Consider the following 22,747-nt stretch of genomic DNA (forward strand, 5'->3'; position numbering starts at 1 on the left):
ATTTTTGCCCCCGAACACTATACCACTTATTCAACCGATGGGCATCATTAAGAAGGGTATCACGACCAGAACGAAGGAAGTCATCCTGCCACTGTATCATGCAATGGTGCGCCCGCACCTGGAGTACTGTGTCCAGTACTGGTTCGCCGTACCTCAAGAAGGACATGGCGGTACTTGAGAGAGTCCAGAGAAGAGCAACTAAGCTAATAAAGGGTATGGAAGACCTCTCATATACTGACAGACTGAAGAAGCTGGGGCTTTTCTCCCTGGAAAAGCGGAGACTTAGAGGAGACATGATAGAAACCTTCAAGATCATGAAGGGCATAGAAAGAGTAGACAGGGACAGATTTTTCAAATTACGGGGAACCACAAGTACAAGGGGGCACTCAGAGAAATTGAAAGAGGAAAGGTTTAGAACAAACGCCAGGAAGTTCTTTTTCACTCAGAGGGTGGTGGATACATGGAACTCGCTACCGGAGGATGTGATAAGCAGAAGCACGCTACAGGGCTTCAAAGAGGGTCTAGACAGGTACCTGGAGGACAAAGGGATTGAGGGGTATAGATAGGAGTAGAGGTAGGTAATAGGGATAGGATTAGGGGCAGTTACAAAATTAGTCAGGAACACTGTTCAGGCAATTAAGCCTGATTGGCCGCCGCGGGAGCGGACCGCTGGGCAGGATGGACCTCTGGTCTGCCTCAGCGGAGGCAACTTCTTATGTTCTTATGGACCAAGGGGTGATTGCTACTTTGAAGGCAATCTATCTCAGAACCACTTTCGCCCAAGCCATAGCTGCTATAGATGCCAACCCTGAACTATCACTACGTGACTGGAAACAGCATAACATTCTTAAGTGTATTAAAAAAAAAAAAAATCTTGCTACTGCTTGGGACTCAGTGATGGAGAAGTGTATGAATGGTATATGGAAGAAGTGTGTTAAGCGCTATGTGAATACCTTTGCTGAATTTAACAGTCAACAAGAACTTGATGAAATTCGTGAAGAAATAGTGAAACTGTCAAAAGACCTTTCATTGGAATGTGAAATGGAAGATGTTGAGGAGTTGCTAGACCGGGAATCAGGGGAACTTGCGAATGAAGAGCTGATATAATTAGAAGAAGAAAGAGTGGTGGAAGTAAAATTAAGAGAATTAGAGAAATACCAAGAGGATGAGGAGCCACAACGAATGTTCACCACAAAGGGATTGTCAGAAGGGTTATCTCTACTGAATAAACTCCTTGCCCATTTTTAAGACAGGAACCCAAACATTGAACGATTTGCGAGGATTGAACGGATGGCACAAGACACATTTCGTCCTTACTGCGAAATTTATGAAGAGAAAAAAAAAAGCAAACAATTCAGACGAAGCTCATTATGTTTATGAAAAGAGCAACTCCACCCATCACCGGTTCCGCAGCCTCGTCTGATGAAGGAGATATCGACAATCTGCAGCCAAGCACCAGTGGTGCCATGAATTAAATGTACTTTACTGTACTGTATTTCTTATTTTTGATGGTTTATCCACAATTGTATTGTTGTTTTGACTTAGAAAGAAAAAAAAAATGTTAACAGATTGGTTTAAGATGATTAAAATATCATTACCCAGTCTAATATTCTTGCCTTAATTTAACATAGGCCGTCTTATGTCCTGATCCCCTTATGACATAGCAGTCGGAACCAATTGTGGTCATAAGTCAACGACTACCTATACATCTGGTCTGGGTTTCAACTATGGTATTTTTAAATAACATCCACACCTGGTTTATAGTCCTAACCTTTGCAACTGATCTTATTAGCTTCTTTTTAACCATTTTCCTCATTTTATCATAGTCGCCCTTTCGAAAATTAAATGTCTCTACAGTAGAGGTCTGCACGGGAATCGGGATCGCGGGGGTCCCTTGGGAATCCCCCCCTAACCCACGGGACTTCCAAGGGGACCCCCTTCTAGCCAACGGGATTCCCACGGGAATGGAAGGCTTTGGAAGCAGGGTTCATCCATATAATATAATGGACACATCAGTCTTAGTAAAAGGGGGTTTATAAGTTGATTACCTGAACAGAGAACAAAAAAAGGGTTCCAACAAAGAGATTCCACAAGAAAAACAGCAGCGCAAACACAAAAGAAACCGTGGAATTGATGATCCTGTCAGAAGTAATCGCTGCTTTTTATGGGGACGGGCGGGGATGGAGGAAATTCCTTACGGGGATGGGTAGGGATGGAGAGGATCCTGGCGGGGATGGGTAGGATTTCTGTCCCCACGCAGCTCTCTACTCTACAGTACATTTCTTTTGCGACGTCACAGCCGGTATCAGCTCAAATTTGATTACATTATATCACTATTTCCAAGCAGACCCAACACAGTTAATTTCTGTACTATGCCTTGCATTCCACTAAGGACCAAATCTAAAATAGCTCCCCCTCTTATCGGTTCATGGATCAGTTGCTCCAAGAAGCAGTTATTTATGATGTCTAGGAATTTTACCTCCCTAGCACTCCTCGATGTAACATTTAGCTAGTTAATGTTGGGGTGAAGCTTTGGAGTTTGTTGTTTATGCCGGTTTTTATTTTCTATGGAATATTCCTGAAGAAGCCAGGTTGGCAAAACAGGGATGATGACCCTGTTGGATCTTCATGTCTGAATTTTAATCAGAAGAAAACGCAACGGAAAGAAATGCCGCAGGACAGAACTATTGGATTAAGAACAGAGCACGGTTAGATATCAACAAAAGCTAAGTGATGTTTCTTTGGATATTTATTGCTGTATATTTTTTGAAGAAAGATTTTGCTGCTGGGAGCTGCTTTTGCTAAATTCTGATTTTTGATACGATTATAATGTATGATACGATTATAATGTATGAAACAAAGCCTTCAAGAAGAACTGTTAGGAGTTATTTTGGCCCATGAAGCCTATCTGAGGCCTTTTGACTCCCAATTTTACTATTGTGTGGTTTGGGTTTTGAGTAGATTCATGTGAAGAATGTGCACGGCAAAACAGTGCTTCTTAGTTGGTGAATAGATTCCTGTTTTTGACATAAGTAAGATTTGTTCTGAGAAGTGTAATTGAAATCACCATTATACTGTTGCTCAGTTCTCCAGCTTTCCTAATCTCTGAAAACATTTCTTCATATGTCTGCTCATTTTGTCCCAGGGGATGGTGGTATAACCCTACCTTTATATTACTTCCTTTCACACATGGATTTCTAGCCACATGGATTCCACACTGCTGTCATGTAGAATGTTTATTTGATTTGATTCAATTCCCTCTCTAACATATAGCGTAACCTCCCCCATCCCCCCTCCAATTTGACATACTCTGTACTTGCGATATAATTTGTACCCAGGTAATACAGTGTCCCATTAATTGTCCTCCTTCCACCAGGTCTCTGAGATGCCCATTATATCTACCTCATCATTCAGTGCTATATACGCAAACTCTCCTATTTTATTTTTTAGGCTTCTAGCATTTGTATACAGACACTTCACATTATGGTTTTTTTCCTTGCAACTTCAGGCTGCTGAGAAGACAGGGAAAATATGAGTCTTTTACTCTGCTTTCCTTTTAAACTCTCCTGGCTTTCTTTCATCATTATTGAAATCTCTCTACTGGGATTCCATAAATATGTTGTTTCAATAGTATCCTCCAAGGATACCTCACAGTGAACCATCCGCTCCCGCTGCCGGCTTTTCCCCACATCTCTATCTATCCAAAATGAACTTACTAATTTTTGCTTTTATTCTACTTATCACTCAGTGAAGATTCTTGCTGAACTACACTTACTGTCCATAGTTTTGGGCACAGTTCAATTTCTTTTCTTTTTTTTTTAAGCTATAGGTGGTAAGGGTGCAGTTTATGTAACCCGTTCTGGGCTCCTTTGGTAGGATGGACTAAATAAATGAATAAATAAATAAATTTATAAGAATGCTCAAGCCAGGAAGAGTACCGAGGTAATCACAAGATACTTTGATATACTACAATTAGTTCATTGCTTGTAGGCTCAATTTCAAGTAGTCTTTATATAAGAAACAATTTTCTATTCTATTTCAAGAAGCATTTGACTGATGTAAGGTAAGAACAGACAGATTTTGTTTGAGATTTTGGATGGCTACAATTGCCCTCTTTTGTGCTTGGCTATTTTATGTATGCAATAAATTGTACTGTGTGTTTACTTTTTGGTTGAAGTTTGTATTATTTCATATATATAAATGTCTATTATAGTAACTTGCCTAGAACACTAGTGAACTGGGATCTAAAATTTAACTAAGGTTTATTAAAACAAAACAAAAAAAATCATTTTGCATAGAGAAAACAAACTCATGGCTAAGTTATGTAAGATTTACTAGACACAGAATGCAGCATTGTCAAAAAACAGTTTTAAGACCATCAGATGTTTTCGGGATTTTTTAAAAACAAGATATAGATGAGATCTCCACTGTACTAGAGGTTATATGAAGCTTTTTGTTCCCAGCTCCAATGGGTCAATTACAAAAATTAGGATTCTGATTGATAAAGAAACCCTTTTAAAGCAGCATTATAAGATTTACATCATTGCTATTTCAAAGGCTGAATAATCAACAAAAGAAGAACATTGTTTCAGAAGTAAAAATTTTAAAATGTACATGCAGTTGTGATTTAAAATGTAAAGTAAATATAATGGTGCAGTCATTATGAAAGAAGTAGCTTCAGTTGAATCATGTACCCCTAGAAGGCACTAAACATCCACACATAACTGATCAGGAAAGGATTTAGAAACCTTTGTCAGTGTACAGTAGCCGCCTACCTGCAGGATCTAGTGAAAAGCCAGGTCAACACACTTTCCTGTTGAATTTAACAGTAAAATGAGTTGGGAAAACACTACACACAAAAAAAACAAAACCACACAACCAAACCACAAACACACTATGATAAACATTTCCCCCCCCCATCACTATAACAAATATATACAAACCGCTGGGTGATCTTTGCCTAGTGTCTTCTCACGGATTGCTAAGGCATCATTCAAGAGATTTGCTGCATCTTTGTATTTGTTCTGGTCCCTAAATTAAAGAAAAATAATATTCAGAATTCCACAATCAAAGAGAGCAAAAATCAAAACCAAAAAATGGAATTCAACTCAATATCATGTTCTATTGCTTAGTCATCTGACATAAACATTACTGTCTCAACATGTTTCAGTTGCTGGATTGTTCTCAATCAGTGGAAAAGGAGGAAAGACCTCAGACAGTTTGTTCATATCATATACCAGCCAAATAGCCATTCTCTAAATTAAAGAGCCATGATTAGACAATACCAAGTGTTAGTCAAAACTGAAAATAGAGTGCTATATAAAACAGCTTAGTGCAGTTGTCATGTTGGTCCACTTTAAGGGTAATAAACAAGAAAAGAAAAGAAGGAACACTTGTATTGGACAAATACATTTTTTGACAAGCTTTCAAAGGCAAAGCTTTTTTCAGTGTAAAATGCATTCCTGAAGGAAAGGTAATGTAAGGGTGGAGTGAGGGTAGGGAGGAGCGACAGTATGGTACACATTTCTCCCCTATCCCACTACTTAGTTACTGTCTTTTGCTCATATCTGATCTGAACAAGGCAGCTCTACCTTCAAATGCTTGTCAGAAAATGTATCGAGTCAAATAAAGGGAGATATCACTTTATTGTCCTCTCGTTTCTCTTTATTTCTATTTACTATAGAACACTACTTGAGATTTCACAAGTCAATTTTATGAGCAAAAGTTTTTTGGTTTTTTTTTAAAAAGACTCGTCCTTCCAATATTCAAAGGCACAGAGAGCTTTGATACAGAATTAAAAAGAGAAACGGCACATAAGCAACATTTACTATGACTTATGTTCAGTTCCAGATTATAAAATCACAATCAAGAGCACCTAAGTATCCTTTCTGAAATTTTATATCACACTTTCAAAAGCTTATTTTCAAGATGCATACCAATATGTCTTTATGAGAACCTAAAATACAAAGATGAGTTACGATTGTCCCTTTGGTTGTGTGTTTTGCAACAGAACTGAACATGCCACAAGGCTGAAGGATCAGCAACATAATTGGTATTAAAGCCACTAAGAGGCAAATCACTTTCATTTTCTAATATTTACAAAAATATTGAGATACCATAGCCATAACTTCCAAACTGTTTTAAAACCTTCTTTTCTGCTAAAGAGCTTTAGTAGATTTTAATCAACTTACAAATAGAGAAATAGAGGAAAAAGGAGGGTAAACACCATATGGCCTATCCAGTCTGCCCATCCATGCCATCTACTACTATCCCTTCCTCTTCCTTAGAGATACTATACACTTTTCCCATGCTTTATTGAATTCAGATAGTCTTCATCTCTGCTACTTATACAGGGCGGGCTGTTCCAGGAATTCACTACTCTTCCTTTAGGTTACTCCTAAGGTAAAAGGAGACAGGCTTAGGAAAAATCATGTTTGACTGATGGTATGATGTTCTTACTGTAGAATGTTGTATTTGTTTTCACACCAGACATAATGGGACCCGTGTCATCTAAAACGTTCCACTTTTGACTGTCATAATATCCATAGAATATTATCCCATAAAGCAGGGGTGTCCAACCTTTTGGCTTCCCTGGGCCGCATTGGTTTAAAAAAATGTTTCTGGGGCCGCGCAAATGCTGCAGCAAGACAGAGGAGGGAGCTGGCAAAACAGTAAACACCCAGGGGCAGCAGAGGAAAACAATGTATCTCCCTTGACCGGGGATGCTTGGGGATCATCCAGATACGTTTTCACCTCCCTCCTGCCTCCCATATTTTTTAAAAAACCTATCTTTAAAGCCCTGGAAGTCCAGCAGTGAACCGGGGCAGAAGCAATCTTACTATGCTCCCATCCCATGCAACCTTGCAAGACCATGGGAAACTCGCAGCAGCCATTCAGAAAGGACTAAGGGGGCAGTTTCTTTTCTACATGGGTGATATATGGGTGTTCGATAAAGCACAGTTACTTACCGTAATAGGTGTTATCCAGGGACAGTAGGCAGACATTCTCACATGTGGGTGATGTCATCCACGGAGCCCCAGTATAGACAGCTTTAAAAGTGCATCGCCACTTTAAATTTTTAGAAACTTCAAGACTGCCTGTACCACGCATGCGTGAGTGCCATCCTGCCCGACGCCGGTTCGTGGTATCTCAGTTTCTTAAGCAAGCTAAGAAGCCAACCAGTGGAGGTGGGTGGGTTGTGAGAATATCTACCTGCTGTCCCTGGATAACACCCATTATGGTAAGTAACTGCTTTATCCCAGGACAAGCAGGTAGCATATTCTCACGTTGGACTCTCTAACTTACTAGAATGGAATGGAGGGAGTGTTGGCCATTAAGAAAATAAATTTTGCAATACTGCTTAGCCGAAGTGACCATCCCATCTGGAATAAGATTCCAGACAGTAGTGAGATGTGAATGTATGAACTGAGGACCAAGTAGCAGCTTTACAGATCTGATCAATAGGAGTGGAACGTAAGAAAGCCACTGAAGCTGCCATAGCATGGACTTTGTGTGCTGTTAACACAATCCCCCAGTTGCAGCCCAGCCTGAGCATAACAGAAGGCGATACAAGCTGCCAATATATCTTCCTAGCTCCTTTCCTATAACCTTTCATTGTAGCTCCTTTTCAACCTAACCCTGTAAACCGTGCCGAGCTCCACGCTTGTGGAGATGGCGCGGTATACAAACCTAAGGTTTAGTTTAGTTTAGAAATAGTTATCTTGGATACAGGCAGTCCCAATTTTGTTAGGATCAAATGCGATGAACAGTTGAAGAGATGTCCTACGTGGCTGTGTTTGTTGTAAGTAATAAGCCGATGTTCGTTTGCAGTCCAAGATGAGAATGAGTTTTGGGAAAGAACACTGGAAGCACAATCGATTGATTGAGATGAAATTCAGTAACTACTTTTGGAAGGAACTTTGAATGGGTGCGAAGCACTACTTTATCATGGTGGAACACTATAAAGGAGGGTCTGCCATCAGCGCTTGAAGCTCGCTCACTCGATGAGCAGAAGTAAGGGAGATGAGAAAGACCACTTTCCAAGTGAAATATTTGAGATGAGCCAAAGACATTGGTTCAAAAGGAGGCTTTGTGAGTCTAGAGAGAACCACATTAAAGGTGGTTTGATATTGAAAAGTCCTTTCACGAATCTGGATACAAGAGGATGAGCAGTCAGGGGTTTACCGCTGGCTGGCCCATGAAAAGCATTGATAGCACTGAGATGAACTCTAATTGAAGTGGTCTTAAGATCGGAGTTGGAAAAATGTAGAAGATAATCCAATACCAAGGATATAGAGCAGAATGAAATATCATGATGAAGAGTACACCACGCAGAAAACTGAGTCCACTTCTGTTGGTAGCACTGCTGAGTAGGTGGTTTTCTGGATGCCTCTATAACAAGCCGGACAGGATCAGAGAGATCAGTGTCAGCCAATGTAATCCCGAAAGGTACCAAGCTGTCAGGTATAAAGACTGAAGATTGGGATGTAAAAGAGATACTTGACTCTGAGTGAGAAGAGATGGAAAGATCTGCAGGGCTATTGGTTCCTTGATATTGAATGGGGCCTCGAAGGGCACAGCCCTTGAGGAAAAACATGAGAAAAAAAAAAAAAAAAAAAAAAAAAAAATCACACTTTGGGTTGTTTATTTATTTATTTTTTACACAAAAGAAAAAAAACAAAACAAAACAAACAACAACTAAACACGAAAAATAGAATTTAAAAAAATCAGAAAACACGTAGCGGGAAGGCAAAGCATAAAAAACTGAATAGAGTTCAGACACACGACTTCTTCGCTCTGTGGAAAACGAAGAACTGAGGTCCCGTGAGCCTACACTGGGAGGGAAGGCACTCACAAATGCGCGGTGCAGGCAGTCACAAAGTTTCTAAAAACAAAGTAGAACATAATCTTTTCCAGAGAAAGGAAAATGGTAAAATCTTTTCCAGAGAAAGGAAAATGGTAAAACCAGAGGACATAATTTGAGGTTGAGGGGTGGTAGATTCAAAGGCAATGTTAGGAAATTCTACTTTAACGGAGAGGGTGGTGGATGCTTGGAATGTGCTCCCGAGAGAGGTGGTGTAGAGTAAAACTGTGACTGAGTTCAAAGAAGCGTGGGATGAACACAGAGGATCTAGAATCGGAAAATAATATTAAAAATTGAACTAAGGTCAGTACTGGGCAGACTTGCACGGTCTGTGTCTGTATAAGGCCGTTTGGTGGAAGATGGGCTGGGGAGAGCTTCAATGGCTGGGAGAGTGTAGATGCGCTGGAGTTGGTTTTAACGGAGATTTCGGCAGTAGGAACCCCAAGCACAGTACTGGGTAGAGCTTTGGATTCTTGCCCAGAAATAGCTAAGAAGAAAAAATTTAAAAATTTAAATTGAATCAGGTTGGGCAGACTGGATGGACCATTCGGGTCTTTATCTGCCGTCATCTACTATGTTACTATGATATGTTAAAGTGGTGATGCACTTAAAACTGTCTGTACCGGTGCTCCGTGGATAACATCACCCACATGTGAGAATATGCTGCCTGCTTGTCCTGGGATAACTTTCTTAAACAAATGTGATAATTACAAAAAAAAAAAGTGTTTACATTCAACTCCTCTACTACTACTAATTATTTCTATAACGCTGCTAGGCATACGCAGAGCTGTACATCAAAAAGACATAGTGCTCCTTTTATAAAGGCGCGCTAGCGGTTTTAGCATGCGCTTTGCGTGCACTAAAATACCGCTTACGCTAGCCGCTACCACCTCCTTTTAAGCAGGTGATAATTTTTCAGCTAGCGCGTGCTAATCTTGTGCGTGCGCTAAAAACGCTAGCGCACCTTAGTTAAAGGAGCCCATAGTCCCTGCTCAATCAAACAATTAATTTAATTTTGTTTTATATCTCGTCCTCCCCAGAGAGCTCAGAATGGGTTACAATATAACACATAATTACAACAATGAAATAGAATTAGGGCTATACATAGTAATTAAACACACACTTTTTTGAAGGAGTATATATTAATCACCTATATATATTGCTATTACATTTTGTTGAAAAATAGAAAATCATTCAGTGTGACATAAACAATAGAAGAAATCGGGAGGGGGAAAATTTAAAAAAATATATATGTAACAGAATGGATTACTACTTGGAGGCAGAGCTTACCATAAAGTGGTCACAGTCAACCACAGTAAAAACAAGGAGCCGTCTCCAGATATCTTCCATTCATTTTACATTGCATTTGCTTGTGCAAGGTAAATTGAACATTTCTGAAGTAAATATTTGTCAGGCACAATTCTGAGAAAACTTCACCATTTTAACCTCCATTATTGCTAAAATCCTGAGAAAAAGGCCAATATTGAGAAACAACATATAGGACAGGGGATGGGACTTACTTGATATACTGCCTTTCTGTAGTTACAAATTAAAACTGTTTACATATAATATACAGGTACTTATTTTGTACCTGGAGCAGTGAAGGGTTAAGTGACTTGCCCAGAGTCACAAGGAGCTGCAGTGAGAATCAAACCCACTTCCTCAAGTTCTCAGAACATTGTAGCAGCCACTAGACTACTCTTCAACTTCTAGGAACTCCAAAATACTAACCTGTACACCAATGCTAGTATGTTGAGCATTGTGGCAACATCAGGATGATCGTGGCCAGAGTTCTTCTCCAGATCTTCCAAAGCTTGTTTGCAAAGGGGTACAGCCACTTCATACCGTCCTTGGGATGCATACTGAATAACCAGGTTATGAAGAGTACGAAGCCTGGCTGGGATTTCATATCCTCCTTGCTGGGCAGCTGCTGCTGCACTACTGTGCTGCTGTTGTACTGCAAAAGACAAAGGTGGAGTTGAAGAAGAGAACAAAAACTAGCTAATCCAAATAATATATTTACCATGAAAGGGCAAAGATTACATTGAAACAGAATTTTATATGGTGACACTTTTTTATTGGAATAGATAGCACAGTTACTTACAGTAACAGGTGTTATCCAGGGACAGCAGGAAGATATTCTCACGAATGGGTGACGTCTCTGATGGAGCCCCAGTATGGACCACTTTAAAAGTGCATCGCCACTTTAAGTCTTTAGAAAATTCTTGATAGCCAGAACCGCGTATGCACAAGTGCCTTCCCGCCCGACATAGGGTGCATGGTCCATCAGTTAAGAAGCCAACCCGGGGAGGGATGAGAGACTATCTGCCTGCTATCCCTGGATAACACCTGTAACGGTAAGTAACTGTGCTTTATCCCAGGACAAGCAGGCAGCATATTCTCATGAATGGGTGACCAGAGAAGGGATGGTGGGAGTTTTGGCCTAAGAAAATAAATTTTGTAAATAGATTGGCCGAAGTGCCCATCCCATCTGGAGAAAGATTTCAGACAATAGTGAGAAGTGATTGTATGAACTGAGTACCAGGTGGCAGCTTTACAGATTTCCTCAATGGGCATAGATCTAAGGCAGGGGTGCCCAACGCGTCGATCGCGATCGACCAGTAGCTCAGGAAGGCAACTCAAGTCGATCGCACTCGTGTTGCCGTCCTGATCTACGATTTCAGCCCCTAGCGAACTTATGCTCCGGGCTCTAACGTGTGCGTGCAGGCTTCTCTTCTCTCCGAAACCGGAAGTTATGCCCGGGGAGGGGGAGGGGGGGGAGAAGGGAAGCCTGCACGCACATGTTGAGAGCCCTGAAGCAAGCGTTCGCTACGGGCTAAGGCGGGAGACATGTTACTGAAGCATTTCCTCTTCTTGCTGCCGGGTCCTGCCTACTTTCTGTTTCCACGAAGGCAGGACCCGGCAGCATTTCCCCAACAGTTCCTCGCGATGCTGGTCGGCCGAAGCAGGGAGAGGTTGGGGCGGCGTCGGCTTTTGGGCGTGTTATTGGCGTCGGCTTTCGGGCCTGTTATTGGTGGCGGTTTGGGTCCTGGTCCCCGATGGCAGTTTGGGTCCCCGATGGCAGTGGCAGTGTCTTGGGGGAGGGCAGGGAGAAAGAAAGAAAAAGGGCAGGCAGGGAGACAGAAGGAAAGAAGAGAAACAGAAAAAAAGGAAAGGGAGGCAGAGAGAAAGAAAGGGCAGGGAGAGAGGAAGGAAAAGTTGGGGGAGGGAATGAGGTGTGGAGGAGAGGAAGCATACAGGCTGAAAGAAGGGAAGAAAGACTGGATGCACAGTCAGAAGAAGAAAGTGCAACCAGAGACTCATGAAATCACCAGACAAGGTAGGAAAAATGATTTTATTTTAAATTTAGTGATCGAAATGTGTCTCAATTTATATCTGCTGTCTATATTTTACACTAAGGTCCCCTTTTACTAAACCGCAATAGAGTTTTTTAGCGCAGGGAGCCTATGAGTGTCGAGAGCAGCGCTGGGCATTCAGCGCAGCTCCCTGCGCTCTAAAAACTGCTATCGTGGTTTAGTAAAAAGGGAGGGGGGTATATTTGTCTATTTTTGTATGGTTGTTACTGAGGTGATAGTGCATAGAGTCATCTGCTTTGATCTCTTTGAAAAACCCTGGAATAGGAATGATAATTAACATTTTCTATGCGTACAGTGTGCGTTGTGTTTTTTTAAAATTTTATTGTTGGTAGATCATTTTGACTTGGTCATTTTAAAAGTAGCTCGCAAGCCCAAAAAGTGTGGGCACCCCTGATCTAAGGAAAGCTACAGAAGCTGCCATAGCTCAAACTCTCCCTCCGACATCAGCGCTGACATTGGGGAAGACTTCCGGTCGGCTATGTGTGCTGCTGCAGGGCAGACAGGAAATAGAAGACGAGCCTCGCGGCTCCAGCTACCTCCCAGAGCTCCATTTGGATGAGAAAGTTGCTGGCAGATGAGGGCTGGACACAAAAATGGGAGGCAAACGCAGAACACAGAAAGGGTCAAAGTGGGAGGCAAATGAGGGACAGAAGGAGGTCGAACATGGGAGGAAAAACGCAGAACACAAAAGGAGGAAGGGAGTGTGTTTTTGGACACAAGGCATGAACTTGGGAGAGAGGATGGAGGTAGGGAAGGAAAGAGATACTAAGGTGGGGGGGAGGGAATGCATTTTTGGACACAGAAGGCATGAACTTGGGAGAGAGGAAGGGAGGGAAAGAGATGCTGAGGTGGGGGAGGAAATAGAAAGGGAGAATTAGGCATGGGTGTATCAGTGAGAAGGAAAGATGATTGTGTAACACAGGGAATGGAAGAAAGTTGAATTTTTGGTCATAGGGAGGAAGTGAGGAACAGATGAGAGGGAGAAATATTGTGGTGGAAAGGGAACAGTGGGACTGATTGAAATGGATGCAAGAGGGAGGAATGTTGGACATAGTGGTGAAGAGAATGGAGGGAGAGATGTGGCATGGTGCTGGAGAGGGGTGATAGAAGGAGAAATATTGAGCATGGGGCTGGTGGGCAGGGGTGAAAGATGAGAAAGGGTTAAATGCTGGACCATGGTAGGAGAAACCAATGGACAGCAAAAGAAGAATTTACAGAAGATGGGAAAGCGGAAAAAAGAAACTAGGACCAACTTTATGGAAAAATAAGTCTCCAGACAATAAAGGTAAAAAACAGAATTTATTGACTAAAATATGTTAGCTTTGGGAAATGCATGTAGCAGATAAATTTGTGTTGTGTTCAAAAGAAAAGGAAATTCATTTCTGGTTTTATTTCTACAATGTTGAAGTACTTGCTGACCCTTGCTGTGACTGGTGGGGATTCCCAAGCACCGCCAGCAGAGACGGCCAGAACTCCCCTCCACCAAGCACAGCAGTCGCTATCAACATCCATGAGCCACTGAGGTGCCAGCATCTATGACTCAGGGACGCTACTGCTGCCTGCCAAGCTTGGCAAAAGGAGCCCCGGCCAACTGCAAAGGAAGTCCTCAGCTGACAGCTTGGGGGTTCTCATCAGCTGAGTATTTACATTTTATATTTACATTAGAGGCTTTGGTAGAAATTCATTTACAAAATATGTATTCTTCCTAATTAATATTTCCAAATTAATAAAGTATCTTTGCTTATTTGTAAATGGGTCTCTACCAGAGCCTTTAATTTAGTAGCATAATTAAATGAAATAACTATTTCTGAAGTTTCTAGGGATGGGCGGGGATGGAGGGGGATTCCTCGTGGGGACGGATGGGATTTCTATTCCCGCGCAACTCTCTATTCTTAAAAGTGGCCACTTGGGTAACTAAATGCTTGAGATAGGAGAAATGGAAAGCATAGTTACCAGACCGGTTGGCAAGCATGGCATTCTGATATAATCGTTTGGCAAAAAGGTCTATTGCCTTACCCTCTCTGCCAGGAGGTACAGAAGCATTGACACTGGCTCCAGCAGATTTTTAAGTGTGGGCTCCAACAGGAGAGACTCATGGGGGAGCTGAGGCTTGTCAAAGCCTGGAATGGGTACCACCCTATATAGTGAATCCAGCTTGCGAGGAGCCACAGGGATGGTCAAAGGAGTTTTTAAGTTCTTATAAAAGGTCTCCCGCAAGATGTCATGAAGGGGAAGTCGAAGAAACTCCTTAGGTGGCTAGTCATAATCTAATGCATCCAAAAGTTGTTTAGATTTTTTTGAGTCAGCTTCAAGAGGTATCGAAAGTGTCTCTGCCATGTCTTTCAAAAATTTTGAAAAAGACGACTTATCCATTCATTGAGAAGGTTCTTGAGAAGATGGAAGTTGAGTCTTCAGCTAAAGAGACATCCTCATCAGACAGAGCAGGCTCTTCAGAATCACCCCAGAGGTCCGAGTCTCGAGTGGGTAGAATACAGTATCAAGCACTGGGTGTTGATGATTCCGTATATTTCATCTTCCTCAAAGCCTTAACCCAGGGATCTCAAAGTCCCTCCTTGAGGGCCGCAATCCAGTCAGGTTTTCAGAATTTCCCCAATGAATATGCATGAGATCTGTGTGCATGCACTGCTTTCAATGCATATTCATTGGGGAAATCCTGAAAACACGACTAGATTGCAGCCCTCAAGGAGGGACTTTGAGATCCCTGCCTTAACCGATTTGGCTGACATCATCTCAGGAGATGTGTGGGAAGAAGAACGTGCCGAGCTGTCTCAGACATCGAGCGTTTAGCCAATTCAGATGGCACTGAGGAAGATTTTTGCAATGTCGATGCCAAGACTGCAACTTTCACTGCTGATATGGAAGACTCAGACTGGACTAGCACCGGAGGAGCGGTGTCACCATAACAGGGAGTAAGAGCTCCCTTAACTCCTCTCGCAGCAGTTGTTGAATTTGCTGCCTTAGGTCAGGCACCGGTACTGCTGACTTTTTTGCCGGTACCATTGGTGCTGATCTGCGCTCCGGCGATGAGGAGGCCGATGTTGAGGCACTCACCAATATAGGAGCTGATTGTTTCTTGGGTCTCCTCAAGGTCTGAAGGACTTGGCTCACTGCTGAAGTGACCTGGGAGCCCGAAGTGGTGGGGGAAGGCTTCTTAGCTGGCTTACCCACTGCATGCGACACTGAAGATAAATCCATCGACGTCGGGTGTTGCGATGTCGTCTTCGGTGCAGACCCTGAAGTCGGCGCTGGTGTCGAAATCACCCTCCATAGCGGAATCGGAGAGGAGATGCTGTTGAATCAGATGATTTTTAAGGGTCCTCTTCTGAAGTGAGGAACAACGAGTGCACGATTCAGCCCTATGCTCCAACCCCATACACTGGAGGCAGCAACGATATGGATCTGTGATGGAAATAGGGCGAGCACACCGTCCGCACTTCTTAAAATCCTTCTGAGGACGGGACATGGAGGGAAAAATGGCCTTGGCAAAATCAAAAGTCGAGGTGCAAGGAGGGAAACAGGCCCTGCTGGGCCAAACTTGCGAAAGCAACAAAGTAAAAAAAAAAAATTTACACTATAAAAAACTGACAAAAAAATTCAAAAAAATAAGCCGCATGAGCAGGAAGGGAGCGAAAAAAATATCAACAGCCATTGATGAAGCAACTTTTTGCTCTGTGAAAACTAAGAAACTGAGGCACTCGTGCATGCACGGTTCGGGCTATCACAAACTTTCTAAAGACTTAAAGTGGTCCGTACCGGGGCTCCGTCGGTCAACCATTCGTGAGAATATGTTGCCTGCTTGTCCTGAGATAAACATATTTCTTAACTAGTTCTCAGGAGGTTAGGGAATCACCTGGCGAGGATAGAGAATTGCCCAGAGTGCTCCTTTATATATCGGAGAGTCCATTTTAATATTAATGACCTTATTGTACTACATTTGCATGGCAGAGTTGGAGATTGCTACGGAAGCTCGGAAAAAGCCGTTCTGATAATTGTCCAGTAAAATACTGGCATGCCAGAGTCTTCTAACCATTTGACATTTCTTCTTTTTCCATGCTCACCATCTATCTTCTATCTCTGTATTATGTATTGTTCTCCATGTTCAGCATCTGCCTTCTCCATGTCTCCTATATGTCCCTTTCTAGTATCTCCTCTGTGCCCATCTCCCTGCCCTCATCTCATCATTCTATGATCCCCTCCTCCTATATTCCTATGCCCCCCATCCAGCATCTTCCTTCTGTGTTCTTATTCTCCCCATGTCTAGCCATCTTCTGTGTTCATATACCCTCCCATGTCTAGCATTATCCCTGTGTCCATATACCACCCCCATGCAGATGCAGCATTCCCCTTTTTGTCCCTGTTCCTATGCTCCCATCCATGCCCACCATCTCCCCTCTTTTTGTATATCTCCCCATGTCCAGCTTCTCCCCTCTTACTCCCTTACACCAATGCATCTCTCACACTCTTTTATCCCTCCCTCCGCTATATTCAATATTTCACTCGCTGTTCCTTCATCCCCTTGGTTCAGCTTTTCTCTTTCCCTTTCCTTCTCTCTCTTCCTCCCTGTAGGTCCTACATTTCTCTCCCTTCCTTCTAGTTCCAACACCTCTATCCCCTATCTTCAGTGCCCAGGTATGGGTCTGGCACCTCTCCCTTCCCTCCAGCTCCACTCACCACAAGGGCCCAGCACCCATTTCCTTTCACCCCCCAATCCCCAGACCAGAACTAGCAACTGTCTCCCTTCCCTTCAGCTGGTCCAGCAGCCCAAGCAACCTCATACCCCTTTTGCGGGTGCAGCAGCAGCTCGCAAGTCCCAGCTCCCCCCCCCCGTTAATAGCAAACCCCCCCCCAAAAAACCTGACTCCCCCGTCGGCCCCTTTGCACCTCCCGGGGCAGGCCTACTAGCTTCTTAGAAACGTTCATAGGATGAAGAGGCAATGTCGCACGCTGCACTGAAGTTCACTGAACCTTCTTCCTGCCAAGTTCCCTTCTTATGTAACTTTCAACGAAAACGGAAGTTACATTGGAAGGAGGAGGACCTTTGGTGGCAGGTGGGCATCCCTCCTGCCTTTTTCACTGCCGTGGAGCAAGGGAGGTTTTCGGTTCCTGATGTGTCAGGAGGGATGTTGGGAGGGCCTTCATCAGCGGGACGGGGTGCTTTTTTTCCTTTTTTTTAAATGGGGCAGATGATATATATATGTAACATGCACAGCATCCATGCCCATTGAAAAAAAAGGGCTAAACTATGGTTAGACAGGTAAGCGATCACTTTTTTTGTGCATCAGGAAGCCATGTTACAGCATCAATCGCTCTACTAGCTAACATGAGCTTATTTGAATGGTCGATCAGAGAATGAGCAATTGTGCATAAAACCACACGGTGAGCAGTTTTCTGCATCGGGTCAGCAAACGTGATCATCGCTAAAGCTGGCAAAATGGGTTTAGCAACAATCACTGGCTTTAGTGCATCTAGGCCTTGGATGGGTGGGTTTTGTTAAATCATTAAAAGATTTAAAAATACATAAAGTTTATTTGTGAGCAAGTGTGCTAGGAGCAGAATAGAGAAAAAAAAAAAAGAGAGAGATTAAAAAGAGCAGCAGAATGGTCAGTAGGGGACCTAGGGTATGTGACACCCTGAGACAATCATTTTTTTAATCCTGCCCCCCTCTGAAAAATATTTTTAGTAATTTTGTTTTATATCCCGTCCTCCCCAAAGCACTCAGAATGGGGTTACAGTTTAACATTCAGTGTTACAATATAACATTACATAGAGAGTTACAACCTCTCCAACCCCACGCAGGTGCCGAGGTGTAGAGAAACCCCCCCTCCAAAAAAAAAAAACCAACCCTTCCTCTCTTTTAGGTCCTAGCTCACGCTTGCTGTCTAACACCACTCTGGCAGGATACACATTTCAAATCTGACATATTGTAATCACAAAATAGAAAATACAATTATTTTTTCTACCTTTTGTTGTCTGGTCATTTTATCATTTAAAAACCAGGCTCTAGTTTCCGTTTGTCTTCTGTTAACTCACTCGCCAAGGTCTCCTACCCATTTGATGTATTCTTTTTTCTCCATTCTCACATCCATCTTTGGACCTTCTCTTCCACTGCCATAGCCAACATTTCTTTCCCACCTCTCTATTCCCCTCCATGCAACATCTCTCCCTTCTTCCCCCTCCATCATTATGTGCAACATTTTTCTCTCCCGTCCTCCACCCTATGTCAAACATTTCTCCCTCCCCTTCACCATATGCAGGATTTCTCCCTCTTCCCTTTCTACCTTTTTGTTGAACTCCCTTCCTCTCCTCCACCCCATGTCCAACAATTCTTCCTCTCTCGTCTCCCTCCCCCCTGACCCTCCCCCCGACCTCCCACCTTTAGCAACTTTCTATCACTCCCTCCGGACACATCGGCCCCTATTGTGAGATATTTTTGCGGCCTGCTCCATCATGGCTTCTCTCTGACACATCAATGATGTCATCAATGATGCAGTAAAGGGAAGGTCCCGGTGGGCTGTAAGAAGTCTGTTCAGAGCGTTCTCTCATTGTTGGCAGCCTTAACTCGCTGCCCTGCTGGTGTCTGGCCTTCCTCCTGCTTCAGAAAAAGCAGGATCCAGCAGAGAGGAAAGCACAATGCTGGCAGAGCAGTGAAGTTCCTAGGCCATGATGCTGACCCTGGGAGCACTCCCTTATGGTCTGCACCCAGGGCGGTCTGCTTCCCCCCTTGGTACGCTACTGAGCATGGAACTTCCACATATACTCAGGAAGGCTTTCTAGATCTTTGAGCTCAAAGAGTTGGTTCAGGTTAGTAATGTTAGATCTCATCATTCACTTATGTGACCGAGTCATCTTCTCTATGGAGAACAGATGTTACTAAAAATGCAGGCAGCTCTGAACTCCCAAACAATGATAAGAAGAAACAACTGTTCAACAACTTTAGAACAAAATGCCAAAACTGTTTGTAATAGAAACAAAACTTGTCAAACACAAAAACCTTCAGAAATATCTCAAGTGTCATGAACTACTCTTAGAGAAAAAAAGCTTACAGGGGAGCAGAACACATAAAAGAAATTCAATTCAGTGCAATAAATACTTTTTATCATTTTCTATTTTTCTCTGAAAATATGTTAAATGTGCTCCAGAGAATCATATTTAACGGTAACATATTACAGTGACTCAAAACAGAACTAAAATTCTAACCCATCAACAATTACTACAGTAAATAGCAGAAAGCAAGCTATCCTTGAAGATATAATTAATAAAAGGAGAACAACCTGTTCTGGCCTTGAATGCAGTCAAAGATGACAGGACATTGCATTTCTACTTACTTCCTTGGGCTTGATCATCCTCATCATTAGGGAATAGGTCATCCAGAGGTTCTTTAGTAGAATCAGTGTCTTTATCATCCTTAAAAACAAAGAATCATGTTATATAAGAAAGGCACCCCATTTTCCCTACCCTAAAGCACAGTTACTTACCGTAACAGGTGTTATCCAAGGGTCAGCAGGCAGATATTCTCACATGTGGGCGACATTATAAACGGAGCCCAGTGCAGGCACTTTAACCTTTTATTTGGCATTGTTGCTCAGAAGCAACATATGTTTATATGCCTCTAATGGGAGATCTGCATTTCCAAATGCCTGTTACTTAGCATTGTTGCTCTCGGTCAATATAAAGTTACATAAAGCAGATGATTCATTATCTGCCAATTAAAGAGTTAAGTTTTCAGAAACTTCATGACTGCCTGCACCATGTATATGTGAGTGCCTTCCTGCCCGACGCCAGCTCGCAGTACTGCAGTTCCATAAGCAAGCTAAAAAGCCAACCAGGGGAGGTGAGAGGGATGTGAGAGTATCTGCCTGCAGTCCCCAGATAACACCCATTATAGTAAGTAACTGTGCTTTATCCTAGGACAAGCAGGCATCATATTATCACATACGGACTTCCCTAGCTTAACTGAGAAGGGATGAAGGAAGAGTTAGCCATTAAGAAGAAAATAAATTCTGTAATACTGTTTAGCTGAAATGACCATCTCATCTGGAATAGGATTCTAGACAGTAGTGAGATGTGAAGGTATGAACAGAGGACCAAGTAGCTGCTTTGCAAATTTCATTAATGGGAGTGGAACGTAAGAAAGCTACTTATGCTGCCATAGCTCAGACCTTGTGTGCTGTAATGTCCCTCAAGCTGCAGCCCAGCCTAAACATAGCAGAAAAAAATACAGGCCGCTAACCATGTGGAAATAGTTCTCTTGGTGATAGGCAGGCATAATGTGTTAGGATCAAAAGAGATGAACAGCTGAGGTGAAGTCTTGTATGGCTTAGTCCTTTGTATGTAATAAGTCAAGGCACGCTTACAGTCCAATGTATGAAGAGCTGTTTCTCCAGGATGGGAATGTGGCTTAGGGGAAAAAACTGGAAGCACAATGGATTGATTCAGGTGAAATTTTGTGACTTTTTTTTTTTTTTATTTATCATTTTCATATTACTCTATCAGCATAAACTTGTACAGAAAACAAATTAAGCATAAGATTGATACATACAAGAACAAAATATGAAGGAAATAACAAATGCTTAAGTTCAGCTCTAGTCCCCCAATAAATATGATCCAAGAATTAAATTAACGAAATCAGGGGAAAATTAATAAAGAATGAGGCTGATCTGGTTGAAATCCAGCTATCCCATTATAATACCGGGCCGGCGTGGGAGCCCTGCTCCGCCCCCCCGATCCCGCAGGAGGACTACATACTTTAAAAAGACACAGCGCCAGCACCCGCCATTTCCCAGCACGACCGGGCCGGCGTGGGAGCCCTGCTCCGCCCCCCCGATCCCGCAGGAGGACTACATACTTTAAAAAGACACAGCGCCAGCACCCGCCATTTCCCAGCACGACCGGGCCGGCGTGGGAGCCCTGCTCCGCCCCCCCCGATCCCGCAGGAGGACTACATACTTTAAAAAGACACAGCGCCAGCACCCGCCATTTCCCCGCACGACCGGGCCGGCGTGGGAGCCCTGCTCCGCCCCCCCGATCCCGCAGGAGGACTACATACTTTAAAAAGACACAGCGCCAGCACCCGCCATTTCCCAGCACGACCGGGCCGGCGTGGGAGCCCTGCTCCGCCCCCCCGATCCCGCAGGAGGACTACATACTTTAAAAAGACACAGCGCCAGCACCCGCCATTTCCCAGCACGACCGGGCCGGCGTGGGAGCCCTGCTCCGCCCCCCCGATCCCGCAGGAGGACTACATACTTTAAAAAGACACAGCGCCAACGGCGCGCCGCCGTTCGGCGTGCCGACGAAGGCGCACGACAAAGGCGCATGCGCCTTAGTGGGCGCCTTCGTGGAGCACCTGAGAGGAGCACCAGTGGACCTTAGAGACGTGAGCACCTACACCCCGGAGACCACTCCACCGGACCGCCTGCCTACCTCCTACCTCCATTATAAGGTAAGGAGCGAAAGATCCCCCGCTCCTCCCCCTACAACCAGGTCTCTAAGAGAGAACCACTCCCTCTACCTAACAACTCGTACACTCCAAACCTGACATCAAACATGAAGCCCTCCCGAAATACACACAAAATAGCCACCATCCTGATACTCCTCCTCATTTCTAGCTGGAATACAACAGCAAACAACCTGCCCACCACAACCTCAACCGCAAGCACAACCAACTTCCAAATCCCCAACAGAAGAATACTCACACCAAGATACCCAAACCACCACACCAACAATCAACACCCCATCACTGTTATCTGGAGAAGAAGATCAACACCCCCGAAAACAAAACCTCAAACAACCACAACAACACTCATATACCCGGAAACAACTTACATTCCACAGACAAACACGACCTCCCTTACATGTGCCTATGTCAACATCAGATCTCTAGGACCCAAAACAGAAAACATAAAAAATTGGATAACAACAGAAAAACTTGACTGCTTATTCCTCACTGAAACCTGGCTAACCTCAGACACAGACCCTAGAATAAAAGAAGTATGCCCGCCGGGATACAAAATAACAGTAACCTGCAGAGAGAAAAAAAGAGGAGGAGGACTAGCAATAATATTCAAAAACTCCATAACTCTAAACATACTCGAGAAAGTATCCACTCCACAAATGGATTTCCTAGCGTGCCAACTCACAAACACAACACAAAAAAACCCTCTAAACTGCCTGCTCTGCTACATAACACCAGGAAACTGGACCACAGTGAGACCCGAATTTGAAAACTTCATCTACCAAAAATCACTAACAGCTGATTTTAACCTCATACTAGGAGACCTAAACCTACACCTAGAAGACCCAACCTCCATACCAGCAAACAACTGTCTATCCTTTCTCAATGCATTATCCTTCCAGATCCTAAACCCACAAACCACGCATGAAAAAGGTCATCAACTGGACATTACAGCATTCATGTCTCACCAACCATCCAATCAAGAAATCCAAACTCCTAACGGAACATGGTCCCCATCTCTATGGTCAGACC

The 22,747-nt window shown here is 43.3% G+C and overlaps 1 protein-coding gene across 7 annotated transcripts in view; it reads right to left on the minus strand.

Annotated features, from left to right (window-relative positions):
- KLC1 (kinesin light chain 1) overlaps nt 1–22,747 on the minus strand; it is a 185,773-nt gene that overhangs the window by 101,629 nt on the left and 61,397 nt on the right. For all 7 annotated transcript variants that reach the window (XM_033950972.1, XM_033950973.1, XM_033950976.1 and 4 more), the window contains 3 exons: nt 19,587–19,665; nt 10,595–10,820; nt 4,944–5,031 (listed from right to left, as the gene is read on the minus strand). In XM_033950972.1, coding sequence (XP_033806863.1) covers nt 4,944–5,031; nt 10,595–10,820; nt 19,587–19,665 — 393 coding nt within the window. The remainder of the gene's footprint in view (nt 1–4,943; nt 5,032–10,594; nt 10,821–19,586; nt 19,666–22,747) is intronic.

The sequence above is a fragment of the Geotrypetes seraphini genome, chromosome 7 (assembly GCF_902459505.1).
Source record: "Geotrypetes seraphini chromosome 7, aGeoSer1.1, whole genome shotgun sequence".
In the NCBI taxonomy this organism is placed as follows: Eukaryota; Metazoa; Chordata; class Amphibia; order Gymnophiona; family Dermophiidae; genus Geotrypetes; species Geotrypetes seraphini.